Below are 20,982 nucleotides of genomic sequence, written 5' to 3' on the forward strand. Positions count from 1 at the left end.
TTTCAAGCTCTGACAACTTCGCTTGAAGTTGTACAACTTAGTTGTACAACTATGCAACAGTGTTAACTGCATCACTCTCTTCAAAAGAAAAAAACAAGTATTGATAAGTTTCTGGTCAATAATGTCTGAGTAACAAAAGACATATTAATAAATCTTTAGTTAATAATGTGATAACAGGCATTCAATAAAATACAGACAGCCCTCACAGTTACTGTGCTTTCTACAAACTTGAAGTTTGTGTGGCAACTTTGCGTCAAATTAAGTCTAAAGGCACCATTTTTCAACAGCAGTTGCTCACTTCATGGCTTGTGTTGGTAATTCTCTTACCAAACTTCAACCTTTTTCACTCTTACTCTATTTGTTATAGTGATCAGGAATCTCTGCTGTTACTATTGCAAAAAGACTACAACTTGCTGAAGGCTCAGATGATGGCCAGCAAGAGTTTTAAATCAATGTATATACATGTTTTTAGACATAATGCTATTGATAGTGTAAATATAACTTTTATATGCAAGGGGAAACCAAAAAATTCATGCAACTCACTTTATTGCATTTAGTGCAGGGGTCTGAACCCACAGTCTCTCTGAAGTATGCTTACATGTAATGAACAAGTATCTGGTTTCGATGAGTATTAACATTTTGCCATATTTTCATTCTCTACCCTTATATGATGTTTCTGGAGGGAGTGGGAGGCAGGGCACCTTCATCTACACAGTAGACTGAGTCTGAATCAGTGATGAGCTAGGTGTCATTTCTTTCACAGAAGCAGGTCCTCTCCCCTGAACTACACCATGTGCCATGTACTACTCAGAAACATTTGGGTATAACTGCACATTCTGTAAATAACAAGTACTCCTATCTGCATTTTTAGTGCCTAGAACAGGTCCAAGTTAAGCATTTAACAGATACTTGGTAAATAAATCTGCCACCATTTTATCCAAAGACCAAAAATTCCTCCAAAACACATATGAAATATTCAGCCTTTTAAGTCCTGATCATAAGACAAACATCATCTTGTTAAATGCACTGGTACCAAAAAGGGGGGAAAAAAAGGACAATCTTCTCTCTGTAATTCTTTATTAAAAATACTGCTGTACACATAGAGACTGAAAACAGGATTAAAGATGAAATAACCCAGACCGGGGTCATGACGTTAGAACTTAACACACTGGTGCTTTTCAGGGAAGTTGTTGACATCCAAATCATAGAACCAAGGTTGAAGGCAAAAACACAAAGGTGCCCTCAAAAATATTTACAATGAAGTAAACGCGCTGACAGAATTTAAAATAGGTACAAAAAGCTGAAATGACCAATGTTACATGATTTCAAGGGTTGTCCTTTCTGTGCTTTTATATCTGTCATAACAGGAAGGTGTGGGAAGTTTACATCCTTAATTTGAGTACTCTCAGGTATTAAAATCTTCCTATGAATTAAAAAGACTAACTTTTAGACAACCTCTTAAGTGGAGTAACACTATGGAAAAGAGGGCTCCCCCAAAAAACACCTAAGCAGAACTAATAAGAGTGCTATTGAAAACCATTCCCAATAAAAACTAAATGAAAAATAAATATAAACCAAAGCTTAAAAAAAAAAGACGTTTACCTGACACCAACTGTTTTCTGGCTGACGATATTTTACTCGTGAAAACATATCAGTTGTCTACCTTTTATATTCAAACCAAGTCCTGAGGTTACTAGGGGCTGAAGCAAACTAGCGTTTTATGACGCAAACACTCTTGGGTTTGTGATTTGAGCCTGCCTTGCAGAGGGAAGTTTGCTGGTCTGTACAGAATGAGAAAATCAAGCCCTATTTTACCCCTGCCCTTCCTTAGCTTTCACATAACATTGGTCCACAAATTAAATTTTCAAAAAGTTCCCAGACCCCAAAACTAAAATAGATGATCCCCTTTCATTTTCAAAGAAAACAATATTGGAAAAAATCTCCAGCCCGCTTATAAATTAAGCATTTCATATTTCTTCTAGAATACAAGTAGTTCTTTTTTGTACAAAAGAATTACAATATGATTTGTCAAAAAACATATAAAAAGACAGCTGCTCTTCCTCAAATACATGAGCTAATAATGATAAAAGACCTTTGCATGTTAATGTCTCCAAGTTCTTGTTCCTTTTACATAAAAAAAGAACATTATGGTGGCAAATGTTAATTATCCTTTGAATAGTGAACATTATGTTCTTTTTAAAATCCATCCTGATCAAATGCAATAATTGATTTCCTTTTTAACTCAACAACTGATGCTACCAAACGTGGACTCAAACACACTTGTTAAAACATGTAAAGCATGTCTCTAGTCTTCAAAGCTTTTGGGTGAAGAGGTGCTTTTTCTTGATGCAAATCTCAAGGCAGAGAAAATCATTTTAAAGCTTATAAAAAGTGGACAGAGAAATATTAAAAACTTCTCTGAAAACTACAAATATGAATAGTTATTAAAATTGAAGACTGTCACATCAGTTGCAAGTGCCTGGAAGTCCCTCCCGACCTTCTGAGTTTCCACATTTCTTCATCGTTGTGTGGTGAGCACCCAGTGCTAGTAAAACATTCAGTGCTGGGAAAGGAGATAAGAGTCTTCATTACTGGTTTTTATGAAAGAAAATTCCTATGTATTTGGCAGTCTTCAGTATCTAAGTACAGGTATTTCATTGACTAGAAATTCCATGAATACCCAAGTTTGGCGACAACTGCACGTCCAAATGTTAAGAAAGTTAAGAGGAGGAAAATTCCAAACTTTTGAGATTGACTGACTCAGGAATACCCCCACAGAGTTATTATTATCAAAAGCACTATGACTTTGGGCTAAGCAGTGACTGCAAAGGCACAGCAGACTGTGATCCTTCCAGATCCAGGCTGTAAGACTTCAGAAAGCTCTCGACGCCAGACCACTGCTGTGTGCAGTTTGTCTTCTGAACAGTGTCTCTGCATCTGTGTCCAGTGTAAAGTACCATAGTAAAGCTGTGGTTCAAAGAACAGAACTTTATACAAAAACAGCAAACTGAAAAGAACCTAAAGCAACAGACTCCTGACCTTCAGGCCTTTAACACAATTTCTTAATGTTCTTTTTCTATTAAAAAAAAAAATGGCATAAATGTATCTGATTAGCAGGGGAACACTTTAAAAAAAAAAAAGGCTCTGGTTGAATCTGGAGCATAGAGTTCTGTATGCTCCTTCAGTGTCTGTCTATCCTCATTCAGAAAGGATTTAAATCAGCTGAGAGGGGAATTCATGCCCAATAATTCACTGATATTTTTCTGTGTTCTTAAAAACAAAACAAAACACACAAAAAAACTCTCAATCTGAACAAACAGTGGGTGGCATACAGAGCTTGCATACAATACTCTTACAAGAACTATGCACTATACTGTACTTCCATGAAATCACTGACCTGGTCCGTTAACGTTATTCAGGGCAACCCCTCCCCAAAAGAGCAAATTCTGCACCCCTCAGTGAACAAAATGTTGCCCAGCTTGGTTTCCCAAAAGTGTCCTTGCAAATAATTTCCCTTAATAAGTATACAACATGGCAAAAGTTCAAAGATCAGAAAAAAGTCTTAAAAAAATTAAAATTAGTGCATATACAAGTGGGGGGAAAAAAAAACAAAAGCTGGAACATCATTCACCTAATGGTGCTCCTTGATCTAAAATAAATTCTTCACAGGTGTGGCCCCGCCGGCAGCCACAGATCGGGGCTGAGGGAGACATTCTTTCTTTCAAGTAACAGCGCACCTGACCCAAGTGCAAGCAGCTCTGCTCATCTTCTGCGTGCTTCCCCGACGTGAGATGAGATGATGAGAACAGTTCAGCTGTAGTGCAATCTGCTATTGGTTAAGCTCCTTGGCCATATCCTGCCTATTTTTTTTTTTAAGCAAATACTACAACTGACCATTCGCAGCTGCAATCAGTTCTTGAAAAGTATTTTCAAAACATCGCTTTAAGTCACTGTAAGTCACCACAAGAACACTCTTCTCGTCTCTGGAAATGAGGCTTATTTTTTCTGGCACACCAGCATCTAACTGAAACAAACAAGCACACAACATGTAAAGTGTAAGCCTATTTAGGACAACACGTGCACAGTAATATATGAAACATTTTGAATTGTGTCACACCCCTGTAGATAATCGTGAACATTTTACATCACTAGTCAGCAGCACACACTTCAGCTCAGGTGTGTGTTTTAAAAAGATTGCCCTATGTTGCTGCCTGCCTGTCTTTCACGCTTAACACTTGGGTGCAATACTTTCCATCCAGTTGATACTCCATAAAATGCAGACTTCAATTATTCCCCCAATATCTTCCAGTCTTTTGGCGTCATGAATTACAGTGCAATGAACATATTTTGGCTACTTAATTTTTTTCTTCTATAGAATTACTTCCCTAGGAGAGATGGGATCAGGAAGTCTGAGGAATTTTATAGCTTAATACATAGAGCCAAACTGCTTTCCAAAGGACACTGAACAGCACAAATTTATGATCTGTACCAATTTACCAGTAACACTGCATCAGATGAGTACCTTGCTATTTTAATTTACTTTTAATGGTTTTTTTTTAACCTTTTTAACTGTTACCAAATGTTTTCATACATTTACTTCTGTTATTTCCACTTGTGTGAATTCCAGTATATGATCAGTATCAAATCCCTATCTATCAGGATCTGGCAATAATATTTTAATAAGGCCTTTATAAAGCGTTAGTAAGAATCCTGAGTTCATCAAATAACTTCTCCTGTTAGGATTTTCACTTTACTTTTGTTAGTTTTCAATGTACCTTTTCCCTTCCCTTTTCATTAATTCATTAAAATGTTTAACACTAATTCTGAAGACAATAGCCTTTCAAATTATTTTACCATCTAATTTCTGTCATTTCCACCAAAATAATCTATGTAAAAATTTAATTTTTATATCACCAAAATGACCATCCATCCCTTCTGATTTATTACACTTTTTCTAAACAAAACATTGTCACATTTTCAGATTTAGGATAAACTTATTTACTTCTATTTTATTTACTCTGAGTTATTTACTCCCAGTTATTTTATGAAATGAAACAATTTTCTCCAAAGCTTCAGTTATCCTAATACTCAATAGGTAATCTTCACCTACAATGTCTGTTCATGGCTTATTCCACAGGCTCTCCCTGTCAGTATTTATTCCAGTTTTACATATTTTTACCCACTGGTGCTTTGATACTACAGACTCTGTTTTCTAAAACCTGGCGGCATTATTCTCCACTTGGTGCTTAAGAAAAATGTTTTCTCCGAGAAAAAGGACAAACGAATAAATATATCATACCAGATTAGCTAAATTATACATACAGTCTTGTTCTGTCTTAATGTAGGTTACTGACAATACTCTCCAAAGCGTTTTAAGGAAATTCAAACATGGCAAAGTATGCTTAAAAATAAAACCCATTTTATCTGGAGGATGAACACACTGTAGCCAACAGATCTAAATCATGGGCCACAGTGGCTAGTTTCTGCTCTTAATCGTTGCAACTTAGGGACAGCTTAGACCACAGGTCAGCAGAAAAGGGCCGGACAGTAAATGCTTTCAATTTCAGGGCCATATATAAGCCTCTGTTTCATATTGTTAGTTGTTTTTACAATCTTTTTAAAACGTGAGAAAAAATTCTTAGCTGGTAGGTTGTCTAAAAACAGGCCAAGGATTTGGTTCACAGGCGGCCAACCCCCGTTTCACATACAAACCTAAACAAAGATGAGGGTTTACCTCTGGAAACCCATTTCTCTCCATGATTACAAGTAGTTCACAAGGAAAATGCATTCCTCCCTTTCTCTGTAAATCTCATGTCTCCTAGCTCTCTCTAAAGCACAAAGCTCACCTCTTAAATAAACATATGACATGCCTCTACCAACATGGTTCATCTAACCACCTTTCCCCCATTTATCACAGCGGGCTCTGCTGGCACTGCGCTCTCAGTTTTAACACTTGACTGACACCTTGAGCTGAGAGCACTCAATGTGACTCACGACTGCAAAGAAAGGAATCCAGCTTTTAAAGATATTTAAACGTAAAAGTATTTTTGTCTTTCCCACTCATGGCCTCATATGTTGAAACAAACTACACCTGGTAAATAAAATACAGTGGGGGTGGGTTGAGGGAAAGAGGCAGTCATTTTGTGACATTTGATCACAACAAAAAGATCCACCATGAAAAATTCTGAAATTACTCATGCAGGTTTTAAAAAATACTCCCATTCTAGAAACTGCTACTTAAGTGGGAACAGCTAATAATTATGAATAACATGCCCTGTATACTACAGCAGAGTACAGAGACCTAACTCCTTACATCTCTCCGTATTTGTACAAGATGCAGCTCTATAAACTGGAGATTATAGCATCATAATCTTCAAAGTCCAGACCCAGATTACCTTGTTAAGACAAGAAATGATATGACTGAGGTCAATCCAAGGAGCACCCGCTTCTGTCACCTGATGAAAAAGATGATCCCTAAAGAGCTTCAACAGGTACCGGTCTCCCGTCTCCGACCAGGTAGGATCCTTCTGAAACCTGAGGGAAGGGAATATTAAGCTCAATAACTCATGCTTATACCACAAAGCTGTATGTTTATACTTCAGACTCAAAACCAGTTTTATTGTTGTCTACAATCAACCAGAAAGTAGGGTCTGTGTGTAGCTTTTTTCAATCTAATTTTTATGTCCAGAGTGCCCATAGATTTTTAAAAATAATCTCACTGAACATGAAGTACATGAATACCATTTTCTACTTATCAAAGCAATCACTCCCTTACATACTCCTACTTCACAATCCCTTTCTCACTTAGGCCCCTACCATTAGATAACATGGGGAAGAAAGCAAATGACCTCTCTCTATAGGGTAGAGAGAGATGTCAGACATATCTTCTGCTTTTCTGGGGGCATAAAACAGGGAAATGTTTAGGACTGAACAAAATGGGGTAGATACTGGTATCCTACCATCATGTGATGATGTGAAAGTGAGTGGCAAAGAGCTGGAAAACTGGCCAGATGGTCACTGTTTTCAGTGACCTATGAAACATACAGGTTACAGAAAGCTACAACTACATATGGAGAGAATGCCATTTAAAAACAGGGACACAGTATAGACCAGAAACAGAATTCACCTGGGAAGCCAAGGAAGGCTTTCCAGACAGGGAATGGGTGCTCTCCCCAAGGAAGCATGCCTCTTGGTCAGAGGCCTCAGTATGTGCAAGGGACAGAGCAAGGAGCACCTAAACAAGAAAAGACAAGTGAGGCTGGATGGCGTTGGGGGAGAAAAGAGATCAGAGTGCAGGACCCGAGTGAGGACAAGGAGGGGTACAAGAAAAGATGGGCAGACAGCACAAGAGGCAAGGAGGAAATTAAAAGAAAAAAAAAAGGCAGATCTGAAGCAAGGATGAAAAGAGAGAGGTCAGGCCATGCAGCCTTAGATCACATGTGAAAATGAGGTCTGCATTCTGAGAACAAAGAGGGAAGCCCCCACAGTCATGTGTCTGCTTTATTAAGATCACTTCAGGGTCTTTCAATTAAAAGCTGATTAAACACACCCATTTATCTCTGTTCTTTTCAAAATCCCAGCCAACTGACAGTAAGCGTCTAAGAAAGCATATAGACACACAAGGACAAAGGGATCAGAAACAACAGGAGACAAAAAACAGTCACAAAAATTAAAAAGGTGAAAAGCAGACAGGTAAGCGGCATGACTTAGCAGATCAGAAAAAAAAAAAAGAGCTCTAATGCTTTGTGGGGTGCTTGAAGGTGAAGTCATTAGTGGGATTTCCTATGAGATACTGTAGGGGACAAAATAAAAGTTAAATAAAAATTTTAAAAACCCACTCAGTAAAAACCTATAATTGACAGCCTCAGAGAAAAATGAATTAAATGCTGTAAGACAGAAATATTCACAAAGCAGAAGGTTTTTGGAAATTTAAAATATAGCAGAAATTTTAAAAATTTAAAGGATTAGGGAAAAAACTCCTTAATTTTAGACCAAGTAAGTTGAGATTATTGCCTAGAAAGCACAAATTTAAAGCATTAGGAAAAAACACTTTAACTTCAGACAAAATAAGTTGAGATTCTTGGCTACAAAGCACAACACTAAGACACAATGTGGAAAACAAGAGAATATTAGAAAATCAATTGCAAAGGTCTAACATTTAAGCAGTGCGAATTCCAGAAAGGGGTTTGAAAAGAAACAGTAAGACAACTTCCAAGAACTAAAAGATATAAATTCCCAAGGTTAAAAGGCCCATCTGTTGACTCATCAGAATGAATCAAAAACTCACCACCACAGCACATCGCTGTGAATTTCTGCACATCAATGATTTTTAAAAGGGGCGGGGGGGGGGGGCAGGAGAGTTGTCCTAAAAGCATGGGGATGAAGAAAAACTTGGAAAGAAAATGGCTTTGAGTCTATCTATAAGTTAAAAGACAATAAATGGAGCAGTGCTTCAAATTCTGAAAGAAACTATCATTACTATTACTGAACTATGCATTAGAGGTACTAACACAGTCACTCAAGAGACATCAAAAGTACAGAAGTGAGAAGGGAGGAAATATGACTATCATTATATAAAGACACGACTGAGAAACCCAGAAGAATCTACTGAAAAATTACCCAAACACTAGAAGTCCCACACTACAAAATTTATAGAAATCAATCATTTTCACATACACTGGATAACAAAGAATCTAAGAAGACAGAATGGAGAAAATTCCCATTGATAACAGCAACAAGAAAAAACACCTAAGAATAAACTTAGTGTATTGTAACTATATGAAGAACAACATAAACTCTGAAGGATACTAAAGCAGACATCAGCAAATACAGTGACATGCCATTATCTTGGTGAAGGTAACTCCACATCTAAAAAACACAAATGCTCCTTAAGCTTACTAATAAATTTAATAGAACCAATAAAACGGAGATAAGAAAGAGCTAACACTAGTAGATTTTAAATGTCACTCATTAAGATAGTGAAAGCTGCTGCCTTAATAAACCAGTGGGAAAAGCTAGACTATGCAATAAATAGCTTTTGGACCACTGTGGGTGGTGGGGGTGGTGGTGAATTCATACCTTACATCCTATATAAATTCCAAATATATAAAAAATTTTAATATAAAAAAATGAAACCTTAAGTAGTCTAGAAAATACTTGATGATCCCTTCATAAGATCATCTTAAGAGTAGAAATGCTAACTTTCTGACCATGACTCAAAATCCAGAAGCAAAAAGTACATTTGATCAATTCAACTACTATAAAAACATCTGTATGGGAAAAAATTGAGCAGAGTCAAAAGAAAGATGACAAACTTAAAAGAAAGGATCACAAAGGTCAGATCCCTCTGGCTCCTACATAGCAAAAAGACAGAAAATGCAGCTGGAAATAAAGATGCGAAAAGGACTAGACAGACAGAAAAGGAAACAAATGAATCAGAAAGATAGGCAACATACTGATTATTGAGTAAATACCAAAAAACCTGCACTGAGATTCAATTTTTTATCTATCAGGTTGTCAAAAACCCAGAAGTTCAGAAAAAGTATTGCTAGTGAAAGACTCTCATGCACTGTACACTGGTAAATTCTTCTAACAGTTATCAAATTACAGTCACCAATTCCAGCAGGTACTGATCTCACAATCAGAGTTGGACCTATACTTTTACACACACAAAATTAAGTATGCTTAAGTCAGTCCCTACAGAACTGCTTACTAGCAAAAAGGCTGAGAACAACTCAAAAGGCCATAGATAAGGAACTGGAGAGACAAATCACAGAGCATCCACATGATGGACTATTACACGGCCACTGACCATGAGCAAGCACGGCACTGTGGTTAAGACAGCACAGACTCTGGAGCCACATGTTGTCCAGACTCAAGTCCTGACTTTATGTGTGACCCCAGAGGCTTTTAACCTCTCTATGCTTCAGTCTCTCTATTAAAAGGGAATACTGAAGTATCCGCACTACAGGCTGTTACTAAGATTCAGTTAGGTCATGTTTGCTAACTACTGAGAAGATTGCTGGGCGTACACTAAACGTACCTGTACAAAGATTTCCAAAATACACTGTTATGAGAAAACATACTGTCATGTGCAATATACAGACCACTGTACATAACTTACAGTTTGTACATATTTTAAAGTAGAGTGGTGATAAGAATATACAGTTGTTAACTCAGGGAATATGTACAAGAGATTAATAAAGGCTGGTAGGAGGAGTGGAGAGACTGGGGGTGTCAGGTATGAAAGGTTTTTCACTGCAAACCTTTTCTACTTTTAAAGAAACTGGTCCATACACACTATATTCAAAAGACTTCATTAATAAAAAGAATTTTCTGAGGACATATACCCAATCATACTATCAATAAGGTATGAAAGCAGAATAAAGATATTTTTAGACTTCCAAACACTGGGAAAAACTCCCCTTTCTCAGGAAGCTACAGAAGGATGTGATTTATTAAAGCAGAAGAGTAAACCAATGCAAAAAGCAAGAAACAGGGTGTTCAACACAGAGGTGGGACAAAAAGAGGGAGAGCTCCCAGGGCAAGAGTGAAGGGAAGCCCAGGGTCTCAGCTGAGGGCGTGAGCACGCTGGAAGGCAACTAGCCCCGAGAGGGGCAGAGGGCAGAGGCCCTGGGGGTAATTTTTCTAATGGGGAGGAAAAAAGAAACTGAGAGGTTATTACTCATTTTGGGCCATATGGAAGGGTGTTTTATATCCGGCAGGGAGTTTAGAATGAACTGGTGGTAAATATTTTTCACTTGGTTAGTTTTCTACATATGACAAGTATTCACACCAGGAGAAAAAAATTAAAAAAACAAAATACAAAATAAAGGAAATGTAGTCATGATTTACTGTGTGGTGAAGCTACAGACAGTATTTACCTCGCTCTAATAATGTCAACACTGAATGCTCATCTCAATATTCAGGGGTTAAGTGGTACAGTGTGTGTGTGTGTGTTTAGTTAAGGGAAAGGTGTATGAGAAATACAGCCTCACCTGCCACAGGACTGAGCTATACACTGAAGAAAAACTGAAACACTGAAGAAAAATCAAGAAACAGCACTTAAGCACGTATTTTTAAATAAAGAGAGAAATGCCAGAAGAAGCAATTAAAAACTTTTAAAATGGTTCAACATATGACCACATTCTCTTTATTTAGAAAAATCGCTAGGGAAAATGCTAACTGAATCTTTTAACTTTGAAGAAAGGTATGTGATTTAAATTTTGTGGTCAAAAAAACCCCCTCAAGCAATGGTATTTATCTACCACCTATCTCTATGAACAGCAGTTAACAATCCTGAAATGTAACTTGTACCACAGTCACCAACCTTGTCTTTGGGACAGGTATGAGGCATAAACATCAACCTTGCTTCTTTCTTGAACATACAATTAACTTTAACTCACAAACAAGGCAGAACTAAACAATAATGTAAGATAGTGATGCCTTTCCAGTGTCACTCAGGTGACAGCTACAAACAATGCACTTTAATAGAAGGTAAGAGGCCTGAAACAATCAGAAGTATCAAAAAGATCCAATCTGACTGTGGTAAAAGGAACAGGCTTCAGAAAGCACATGGGGAGAGGCAGCACTGACAGGCAGAAAATGTTCCCTCAAAGGCAAACCACAACAGAGGTTTTTAACACAGTGTATTGTGTGTGTGTGTATGTGTGTGTGTCTGTCTCTCTGTGTGCATGTATAATCCCTAAGGAAAATCACAACCAGGGCTGTGGTTAAAAATACTACCCTAAAGGCTAACAACAGGCTTAAAAGGTCACTTTACATGAGAATTCTTCTCTTTTCCCAAATAAAATCAGTAAGAATAAGGTATACTCATTCTGGTTATGCAAAACAGTGCCCTTGATTGAAATCATGATGTAAAATACTGTAAATCCTTACTCCGGCCTCTCATTGATTGTTCCCAATTTTGCTAGAAGCCTAAACAGTCTTCCATTTTGAACCTCCTATAAAACATTTTAAAAAGAGAAAGAATATTAATGTTCCAGCTAACTGAATATAAAAGCAAACGTTTATAAAACTGGTATCCTGTACCAATATTTGCTTTAAACCATAAACCCTAATATTCCCACCTTTTGGTTATACTTTTGAATATAACATGTTCTTTTCATATACTGTAATACTCAAGAAGATTATGCAATTGTCCCTTTTTTATTGGATTATAGTTTTTGTGTTACTTTCACTGTATAGCAAAGTGATTCAGTTACACATATACATGTATTCATTGTTTTTTCAGATTTTTCTCATATAGGTTATCAGACTAGTTTCCTGTGCTACACAGTACACCCTGTTGGTTATCTATCTTATATACAGTAGGGTGTATGTATTAATCACAAGCCTGTGATTTATTCTTCCCCCACTGAAGCTGTCTACTACTAAGATTGCATATTAAAAAAAAAATATCAAGATTGTATCTCAAGACTGTAGCAAAACCATGAATGAAAAAAAAAAAAAAAAAGACAAATGCCCAGAGGACCGGAGAAATCAAAACACTAAACACTAAGTTTGGACAAAAATATCTGCAGTCTTAGCCAGCAGAGTGCTATATCCAGCAGAGTACTATATCCAGCACAGTAATTACTCTGTTTTACATCTACTGATAGACACAGATGCAGGTGCGTACACAGTCCTTTAACTACACACTTTACCTTTGCAAGGTCTTCCTCTATGACATCATTTCTCATTTGAGCAGCATCCAATTGAGTATAAAATCGAGCACCAATCATGGGCATGATGTCATTTACACTTCGCATCCTGTTTTGGTCAGTCAACAAATATCTAACCAAAATAGAGAAGGATCACTTGAATGCCAAACACGCAGTTTACAGAACAACACAACCCACAAGCACACAGGGACTGCTGCCACCAGCATGTTAGTGTACACAATTTCCAAATTTCTTTGTCATGCAAGTCGAGTTCATTTTTTAAGCTTAATGATTGTATTTCTTTTCTCTGGAAAACTTTAAGAGCCAATGGAAAAAACTGTAAAAACGTCTCTGTCTCTAAATCTTTTACTACTATGAAAATGAGAAAGGAAAGCTGGGTATAGAGTTACACTTACCATATTTCCATTCTCAAACCCTTCTTCAACAATAGTGGGAGATGAAAAGATCCAAAGGTTTTAGGAGAGGTGGTTGTAGGTGGGGAAATTTTTCCATTGGTCTTCAAAAATAGTTTTTAAACTAAAAACTCAGCCTTTCATTTTGGTAAGGGAAACAAGCTTCAGTGTTTTAGGAAGCTGTCTCCTGCTCTGTGACTTCATTCACCAGCTGTCATGGTGTTTTTATTTCTGAGAAATCTCCATGCACTAACACACATCAGGAAAAAGAACAGCTTCTTCTACCATCATAACTAAGGCAGAAAAATACTACACGTCTCAAACGGCTACCTGTCGGAACACAATGATTATTGATCATTTAGTATTAGTATTCTGACAGGTCAGCCGTGTCCTAACCATTCCTAACAAAGCAGCTTCTAACTCTTCTGCGCTCTGCTTATAATTATACCTATTTTCTCCATAGGACTTGTCTCTGTCTTGCAAACATCTTACTTGTTGACGAGTTTATTAACTCCTCCCCATTATAATGGGGGGAAGCTCCAGAAGACGGGGGATTCTGTTCATCTTATACAAAGTAGCTTCAGCAACTGACACAGAGTTAGGCATTCTTTTGTTGAATAAATGAACAGTTATAAACTCATGTGGACAATCTATGTCTTAGCCATTCATCTGAAATTACTGACCTATTTATATCTAACTACTCACACTTGAAGTTATTATAAGCTATGTGACTTTGGCAAGTTATTTTATAGCTCCCAGCCTCAGTTTTGACATCTTTAAAACGGAGCTAGTAATGGTACCTAATATAAAGGGTTATTGGGAGAATTAGGTGAATTAATTCATAATTCACATCAATCAGCTCAAAAGTACATGATACATAGTTTACTGCTCTGTAAATTTTGATTACTGGTTAGTATGAAAGTATGACTTTTTTGTTTATTCATCTTTTATTAAGGAAAATTTCAAACATTTATAGAAGGAGAGAGAAGAGTATGATGAATCTTCATGTACCCATTACCCAGTTTCAGTAATTATTAACTTATGGCCAATTTATTACACTTATATCCTTTACTCTCACTTTTATAAAAAGGGAAAATTATAACTTGAGATTATTTAAAATATCCTAGGTGTTGCAAGCTATGGCTAGAAATCACTGCTGTGATATATATGAAACAAATATTTTTACTTAAGAGAAATCATCTTAGTTGATCATCAGAGGAACCAGGTAACCACTGGCTCCAGTGCTCTGTCACAAGCAGGACACTTAGGCCAGTGTAACAAAGCACAGGTGGGCAGCCCCATCCTCCGTCCCTCAGTTCCATACCACAGGGCTAGTCCAAAAAGAAACGGGATCATCCAGGGTTACACAGAAAGATCAGAAGGAACAGCTGGAAGCTAAAAGAGACTGAAAAGGATCAATAAGCTCTAATTGCTTCTAGAACATCATAAAAAAAAAAAAATTTCAGAGGAGACTTCCTAGCATCTATTCTCCTGAATCATTTAAAATAAGAGTTCTGGTTGTCCCCCCTCCAGAATCCCCGATGTCAGACGCATCTTATAGACCATCGTGACAGCAGTCCACAGTGGACTGGGCTTCTCTTAAGCCCCAGTCTTTTCAGACGTACAATCAAGGATTTCCTGGAGTATAAAGACACTGGGGGAGAAGCACAGGGACCCTGACACACATACTCTCTGAAACAGGGGTATGGGCCACACACCACACAACTGGGCTGCAGATGGGGTTATTTCTGACAGCTCTTACAAAGATACTGACCACTCTGGAGAATAGCACTGTCTAATGGACTTTCTGAGATGATGCAAATGTTCCATGTCCACACTGTCCAGTATATGAGCCAGAAGGTACATGCAGCTTCTAAGCTCTTAAGATGTACGTGGTGCAACTGAGGAACTGAATTGTTTCAATTTTATTTAACTGTAATTCATTTAAATTTAAAAGGTCATATGTAGCTCATAGATACTAATGCAGCTCTAGGGGGGTCTACCCTTTGGAGAAATGTTTAAAACACCAATGACTAATTTAAACACACTGGTTTATGAACTTATTTCAAGAAATACATACTTAGCAATAAAAATAAATTAAAAATTATTTAATTATGTTTGTCCTGATTTTAAATAGTGGAAACTAAAACTCAGTAGAATCACTGTTAAAAGACTGTCATGAAAAATCTCTGTCTTATCTCATAAGATCATTATATTAAAACTTACAAAATCAGATTCTTCAGGTCAGAGGAGTAGTTGATTGTCACCAGTTCCATGGCTTTCTGTAAATTCTCTCGCTGAATTCCTGCCAAAGAGTTGCAAGCCAAAGCCAACACAACTTTTCCTAATGATATCAGATCTGCTTGCTGACATGAAAGAATAAATATAACTTTTAATTTTTCTTTCATAGGTACAAATTTAATACACTGACACTATTGCCTGCATGGAAAAAGCATCTTTACAAAGAAGCTGAAGAACTAAGCACAAGGTTCCTAGATATTGGTGCTCATTAGAATTACCTGGGAGCTTCATTAAAAAGAGACTTTCTGAGCAGCTCTACCCCAGATTCTCACTCAGTAGGTCTGGGAACAGGCCCAACATTTTTAAAGTACCCAGGTAATTCTAATGAAGGTACTTCTAGGGGCTACTTTAAGAAACATTATTCAAAACAATTCATATGCCACCTACAGAACCGCTGCTTTACTGTCCTTTTTTCCCCCTAAATGTTTATACTTAAATAAAGCTCATATTCTTACTATGGCAGGACATTTGAGGCTGGTTACCAAACAGCTGCTTCAGTGATCATCACAGTCACGACAAACACTTTCTTCATTCTCCATGATGCACAAAAGTGAGAGTGTATTTGAAAGGGAAGTAATTCCCTTATTCCAAACACAATGTCCGCAATACCTGATTTCTGAGCACATTCTCTAGACATCAACAATGCTGTAAACCTCCATGACAGTCCATCTGCCCTTGTTTCCAAGCAGACAGGTTTTTACACTATAGTCGATCTCTGAGCTCTGTAACCACCTCATTTCCTACTCATTTTCTTTCTTTGTTTTAAAGATTTCCCTCTTTGAGGCCTTTCTTCCAAAAGAATGTTTAAAAGACAGCTCACTGAATAATAATAATTCTCCTTCTCCTAGAAACAGAATGGTCACCTAAGTGGCCCTGTTTGGCAGGTTAACTATTAGTAATCATATACCTCCAAGACAATGGACAGTTTAGAGTTCAAGGAAATCATTTGAAGTAATTTCTACAGAAAACTCACATAAATCTTCACAATCTGAGATCTCATCTGAATTACTGGATACATGTTTATTCATGGAATAAATAAATATTCCATAGGAGCTTTCAAACCTAGCTTTACAATAAAATTCACCTGAGAAGCCCCCCCCCCCCAAAAAAAATCACCCAGTGGCTATCCTTCCATCCTATTTTGTTGTTGTTAGTCTGGGGTAAGATCTACATATTGGTATTTTTCAAAATTTCGTAAGAGATTCAGATATGCAGCCAGGGTTGAGAGCCACTGGTTTTGTAGAAGTTTATAAATGGTGCTATTTGCAAAACCAGGTGAGTATTTCAAGGCAATTGCTACTGAAACTTTAGGACTACACAGCTATCCTTAACAACATCCTTCCCAAAGAGTAAAAAAATAAAAAGAAATCAAACTCCATAACTAAAATAATATTAAAAAGTTCAAATCTAGCACTGGTGAATCTGATACTCTGAACCGAAAAATTAATTATTAGACAACTCTGAATCGATCAGGAAAAGAGATGCCAAGGATTCATGTCAGAGAAACTGTGTAAAACTCTGTCAGTGGCCGAGTTTGGAGATCAGGCAGGGAGGGCAGGTGCCACAGGAAGGGGCATGAATGCTGTGGCACCATCCTTGCTCTCTGGACCCACAGCCGTGACTGAACTCAGGCAGGACTTCTCTCAGTCTCTCTCCGGATCAATAAAACATTCCAAGTTAGATAAAGGAAATCATAAACATGTGGATCAAGAGAAATCAGTACATGGAAAAGCAAACTGTAGAAGTCTACAAGTGCTTCAATTCAGTGTCATCAGCAAGCAAACTTAAGCTTGTTATTAAGTATTTCAGCAGCATGTAGCAACACACAACATCCCCACCCTCAAATAGCAAAATCTTCAGTTTAGCTCCACCCTGAATCAATGCTACAACTAAATCTCCCACCTAGAGCATCCCCTATTACAAGATAGGAAAACAGGAAAACAAAAGCACAAAATAGCTGAAAGACTATATGGGTTTAAGAAATAAGTCCATCTGATTCTGAGTACATCTGCCACCTTTCTGAAGCTGACTCAAGGTGGAAATACCCACCTAGAAATGAAGTATACACATCACATAATCCAGACTAAATCAGAACAGATTTTTTCAAATAAAAAAGGTTAATGAAGTCCTGCTCGATAGAGACATTGTAATGTCATTAAGCGCTCAGTAACTCTCCTTTCCTTATTCCCAGCTAAATAGTGTTCCGTTTGTTATTTTTGCTTCTTACCTCCATCTGGCTTTCCCCCCATTTGTTGAATTCTGGAGGCTTTCCCCCCAACTCATTTTCAGTTTCTTCCTGATTCTTGACTTCTTGATTTTTCTCTGATTCTATCTATGGCTCTACTTATGTCCATTTTACTGAAAGTCAGTCTCTATTCACGTGTCTGAAACAGACTATGAAAAATAGACTACAAGAAAACAATACACTCCTTTCTCATGTACCCTCTTCTCTGTAAAATCATAAGCCCCCCAACTAGGAACTACCATTAATTCTCTCCTTTACCTTACTTACATAAGCTATATGGAAAATCCATATATACACTCACTTCAAAAAAAAAGAAAGGAAACCTGATACAATCTTTGCCTTTGAAAAATAAAGGGAGGCTGATAACTGGTTGAAAGTAGCCCAAGTTTATGAATGGGGGCAGCTCCTAACCTACCAATCAGTTGGCCCAAATGCTTGTTTTACAGTTGTTTGTTTTGAAACTCTGGAATTGCTTTTTCTTATGAAGCGTGGTTTTCCAAGGTAACTAACGATACAATCCAAAACACAAATAAAGGACATTCGAAAATAAAAAAATGGAAAACACCCCTGCTGTGATACTTACAGAAAAACAAAATCAAACTAGTCTTATCTCTCACTAGAAATTAAAAAGAAAAAGGAAATATTCAGAAGAGAGAGGAATGGAGAGGTACCATGAGGCTGCACATAAACAACACAACACCAGTTCTGTGGACAGAGGGTTTCCTAATACTTGCAATAGAGGCTGATGGCACTGGTTCTAAATAATGTCTAATTTCTCTCCCAAAGTTTAGTATTACTTCCTTGGATATATAAAGATCACTAGCATTTTAACAGTCAATAACCTGTCACTTTCAGAAGCACAAAGATTATGAAGGAAAATTTTCAAAGCCAATTAGTTAGGCACTAAGTATAAGACAGATGATAAGCAGGAAAGTAGATAAGAAACAACCAACCAGGATAATAAAGAGGGAGCAAATTCCCCTCTGCAGAAGAAAGCTGCTAGCGGTGGGGGTTGGGTGAGGATGGGGGTACTGGAGGGTAGCCAGATTCTTCCACATAGAGCCCACTAGATGGCACTACCAACCAGAACAGCTTGGCAGCTGCTGGGGGTAGGTGGGCCAGAGCAGAGGGGAAGGAAGCTGTGAAGAGGCTGCAAACAACTGAACAGGAAGAGAGGAGTCGCTCTAAGTCTGAGGACGGGAGGAGGCGCTCTAAGTCTGAGGACTATGCTGTCCACTGTCCAGCAGCGAAGGAAGAACTGACCAGAATACCACACACTACTTACACTTTAATTCTCATCCTGGCCTTTCCTTTTTGTTCTGAATTTGTCTCAATTTTAATAAAGCAAACTAAAATCTTTCAAAGATTTAAAGAAAAGAAAATGAAATGAGAAGGGCAGTGGGAAGGTAAGGTATTTTCCTTGTTTCTCCATGTAAATAAGAGATTTTGTCTTACATCAAATCTCCCTAAGTTAATAAATGTTCAGAAACATCAAAAACTCCTTACATGAAAAAAACAAATACTGTCTTAACATGACAACTGCACATCCTTCAAAAAATATGAATACAAACAGAATGACATGAGATACTGACTTTAAATAGCTATATCACTTGCACAGAGTAAAAAGGCAAAAGCAGCCACACTGAAAGCTACTTGCAGAGGTGGATTCTTACCTATGTCTTGCATTAATCAAGAAATAAGAATGAAATAGCTAAGAACACAATGGAACCTCAGTCCACAATATTACCATAAAGTCAGACTGTAACTGAATTCTGATAATGTACAAGAAGTGAGTGATAGCTTTTGATTAAGGAAAAGAAAAAGAATCCTTTAGAAAATAGCTATACAACACCTTTCCTCTGAAAATAAAAGTTTTGGATTGACAGTGGGACAACTCTAAAAGTAAAAACAACAAGTGTGATTTTAACATACTAAAAAGTGAAAACTAAGTAAAATGTCATTTACTGTATTTCATTCAGCTAGTTAGTGTTCTAATCTATGCTGAGGACAAATTTCCTATTCATAGAAATGTATTTTCACTTGAACAACTAGTCTCTGACACTGTCACTAATTCTATATTACAACTTCTAAGGGCGCTACACTGAACACACCATAGTGATTAAGAAATGCATGTTCCAAGTCTGCATAGAGACCACCCCCAGAATAAACTGAAATCCACATTTAAAACTCTGAAATGCTTTTATTAAAATAAAAAAAAATTATCTTAAAAAAAATTCAAGCCTTAAGTTATTAAGTAAATATCCATGTTAATTCTTACTCACCTGGTATTGAGCCATTAATGCCAATGGATTATTATTCTGACTGTTATCAAATGTTAAAACATCAAAAACTCCAACACAATTTACTCGCAACCTTTAAAGATCAGAAAATTCAGAGAGAATAATTAAAACGAGACTTTTGAAACTTTACATGCTGGTGGAAACTGAACATTTCTTCCGATACTGGGAAGGATCTCAGCATCCTGGCCAGTCCCTCCACCTGCCCCACCCCCATGTAACCCCTGCCAGTCACCACGTTAGAGAGAACGTCACAGCCTTCAAGTGACAGGCCTTTGGTTGTTGTGAAAGCCAGGAATGGATAAAGCCAGGACTGCAACTTGCGCTTTTTGACTACCAGGTCACTGCTTCTTTTCCCAAAACCTAGCTGCTTCTTTACTAGTTACGCATGAAAAGAGAACCAGTTAGCTTCGTAACAGGTGATGAAGATGTGCCAGGCACATTCAAAGCATTTTACATGTATGTATTAATTTGGTCCTCTCAATAATCTTATGAGGCAGGTACCTTAGAAATATGGAAAAGAGATAACAACAGCACCTGTCTCATAGATTGCTGGACACACAAGTAACTTGCTGTTAGTTAACTAACCAGCAGAGCCAGGACATGAATCCAGGTAATCTGGTACTAAGACCTTGAGCTCCTCATGCTATGCTGCCCAAGACAACTCTCAAAATTTCAACAACTCAAATCAAACGCTGGTGAAGTCAAGGTCTCTGTAAAATCACTGGTCCTCAAAGCATGAAACCCAATCAGCAGCAACAGCATCAATCGCCTGCTTGTTAGAAATGCAAACTCCCAGGCCTTGCCCCAGATTTCACGAATGGGAACTCTGGGGGTGTAGCCCAACAGGCTGTGCTGACTAAGCCTCTCGAGATTATGGGACTTATGTCAAAATCTGAGACTGAGAGATGTACATATGAAACCTGTACTGACACTACTTGACATACCCCCAACCCTAACCATACATACCTCCCAAACCCCTACAAGATCTTGGTTAATAACAAGGCATTCTATTACAAACTCAGCATGTTAAAAAAAAAAAAAACTTACAAATGAACTCAAAG

General features: G+C 37.5%; 1 protein-coding gene across 9 annotated transcripts in view; it reads right to left on the reverse strand.

Moving 5' to 3' along the window:
• Positions 1–529: 529 nt before the first annotated feature.
• The window catches only part of PAN3 (poly(A) specific ribonuclease subunit PAN3), a 123,473-nt gene continuing 103,020 nt past the window's right edge, over positions 530–20,982 (reverse strand). For 5 of the 9 annotated variants that reach the window (XM_069601660.1, XM_069601661.1, XM_069601659.1 and 2 more), the window contains 6 exons: positions 19,904–19,994; positions 15,302–15,441; positions 12,666–12,795; positions 11,899–11,963; positions 6,396–6,534; positions 530–4,024 (listed from right to left, as the gene is read on the reverse strand). In XM_069601660.1, coding sequence (XP_069457761.1) covers positions 3,884–4,024; positions 6,396–6,534; positions 11,899–11,963; positions 12,666–12,795; positions 15,302–15,441; positions 19,904–19,994 — 706 coding nt within the window. In that variant the 3' untranslated portion in view covers positions 530–3,883. Of the gene's footprint in view, positions 4,025–6,395; positions 6,535–11,898; positions 11,964–12,665; positions 12,796–13,078; positions 13,406–14,003; positions 14,481–15,301; positions 15,442–19,903; positions 19,995–20,982 lie in introns of those variants that run through there. The other 4 variants (XR_011446638.1, XR_011446639.1, XM_069601665.1 and 1 more) reach the window with 4 other exon arrangements.

Source organism: Ovis canadensis, chromosome 10 (genome assembly GCF_042477335.2).
Source record: "Ovis canadensis isolate MfBH-ARS-UI-01 breed Bighorn chromosome 10, ARS-UI_OviCan_v2, whole genome shotgun sequence".
NCBI classification, from domain to species: domain Eukaryota; kingdom Metazoa; phylum Chordata; class Mammalia; order Artiodactyla; family Bovidae; genus Ovis; species Ovis canadensis.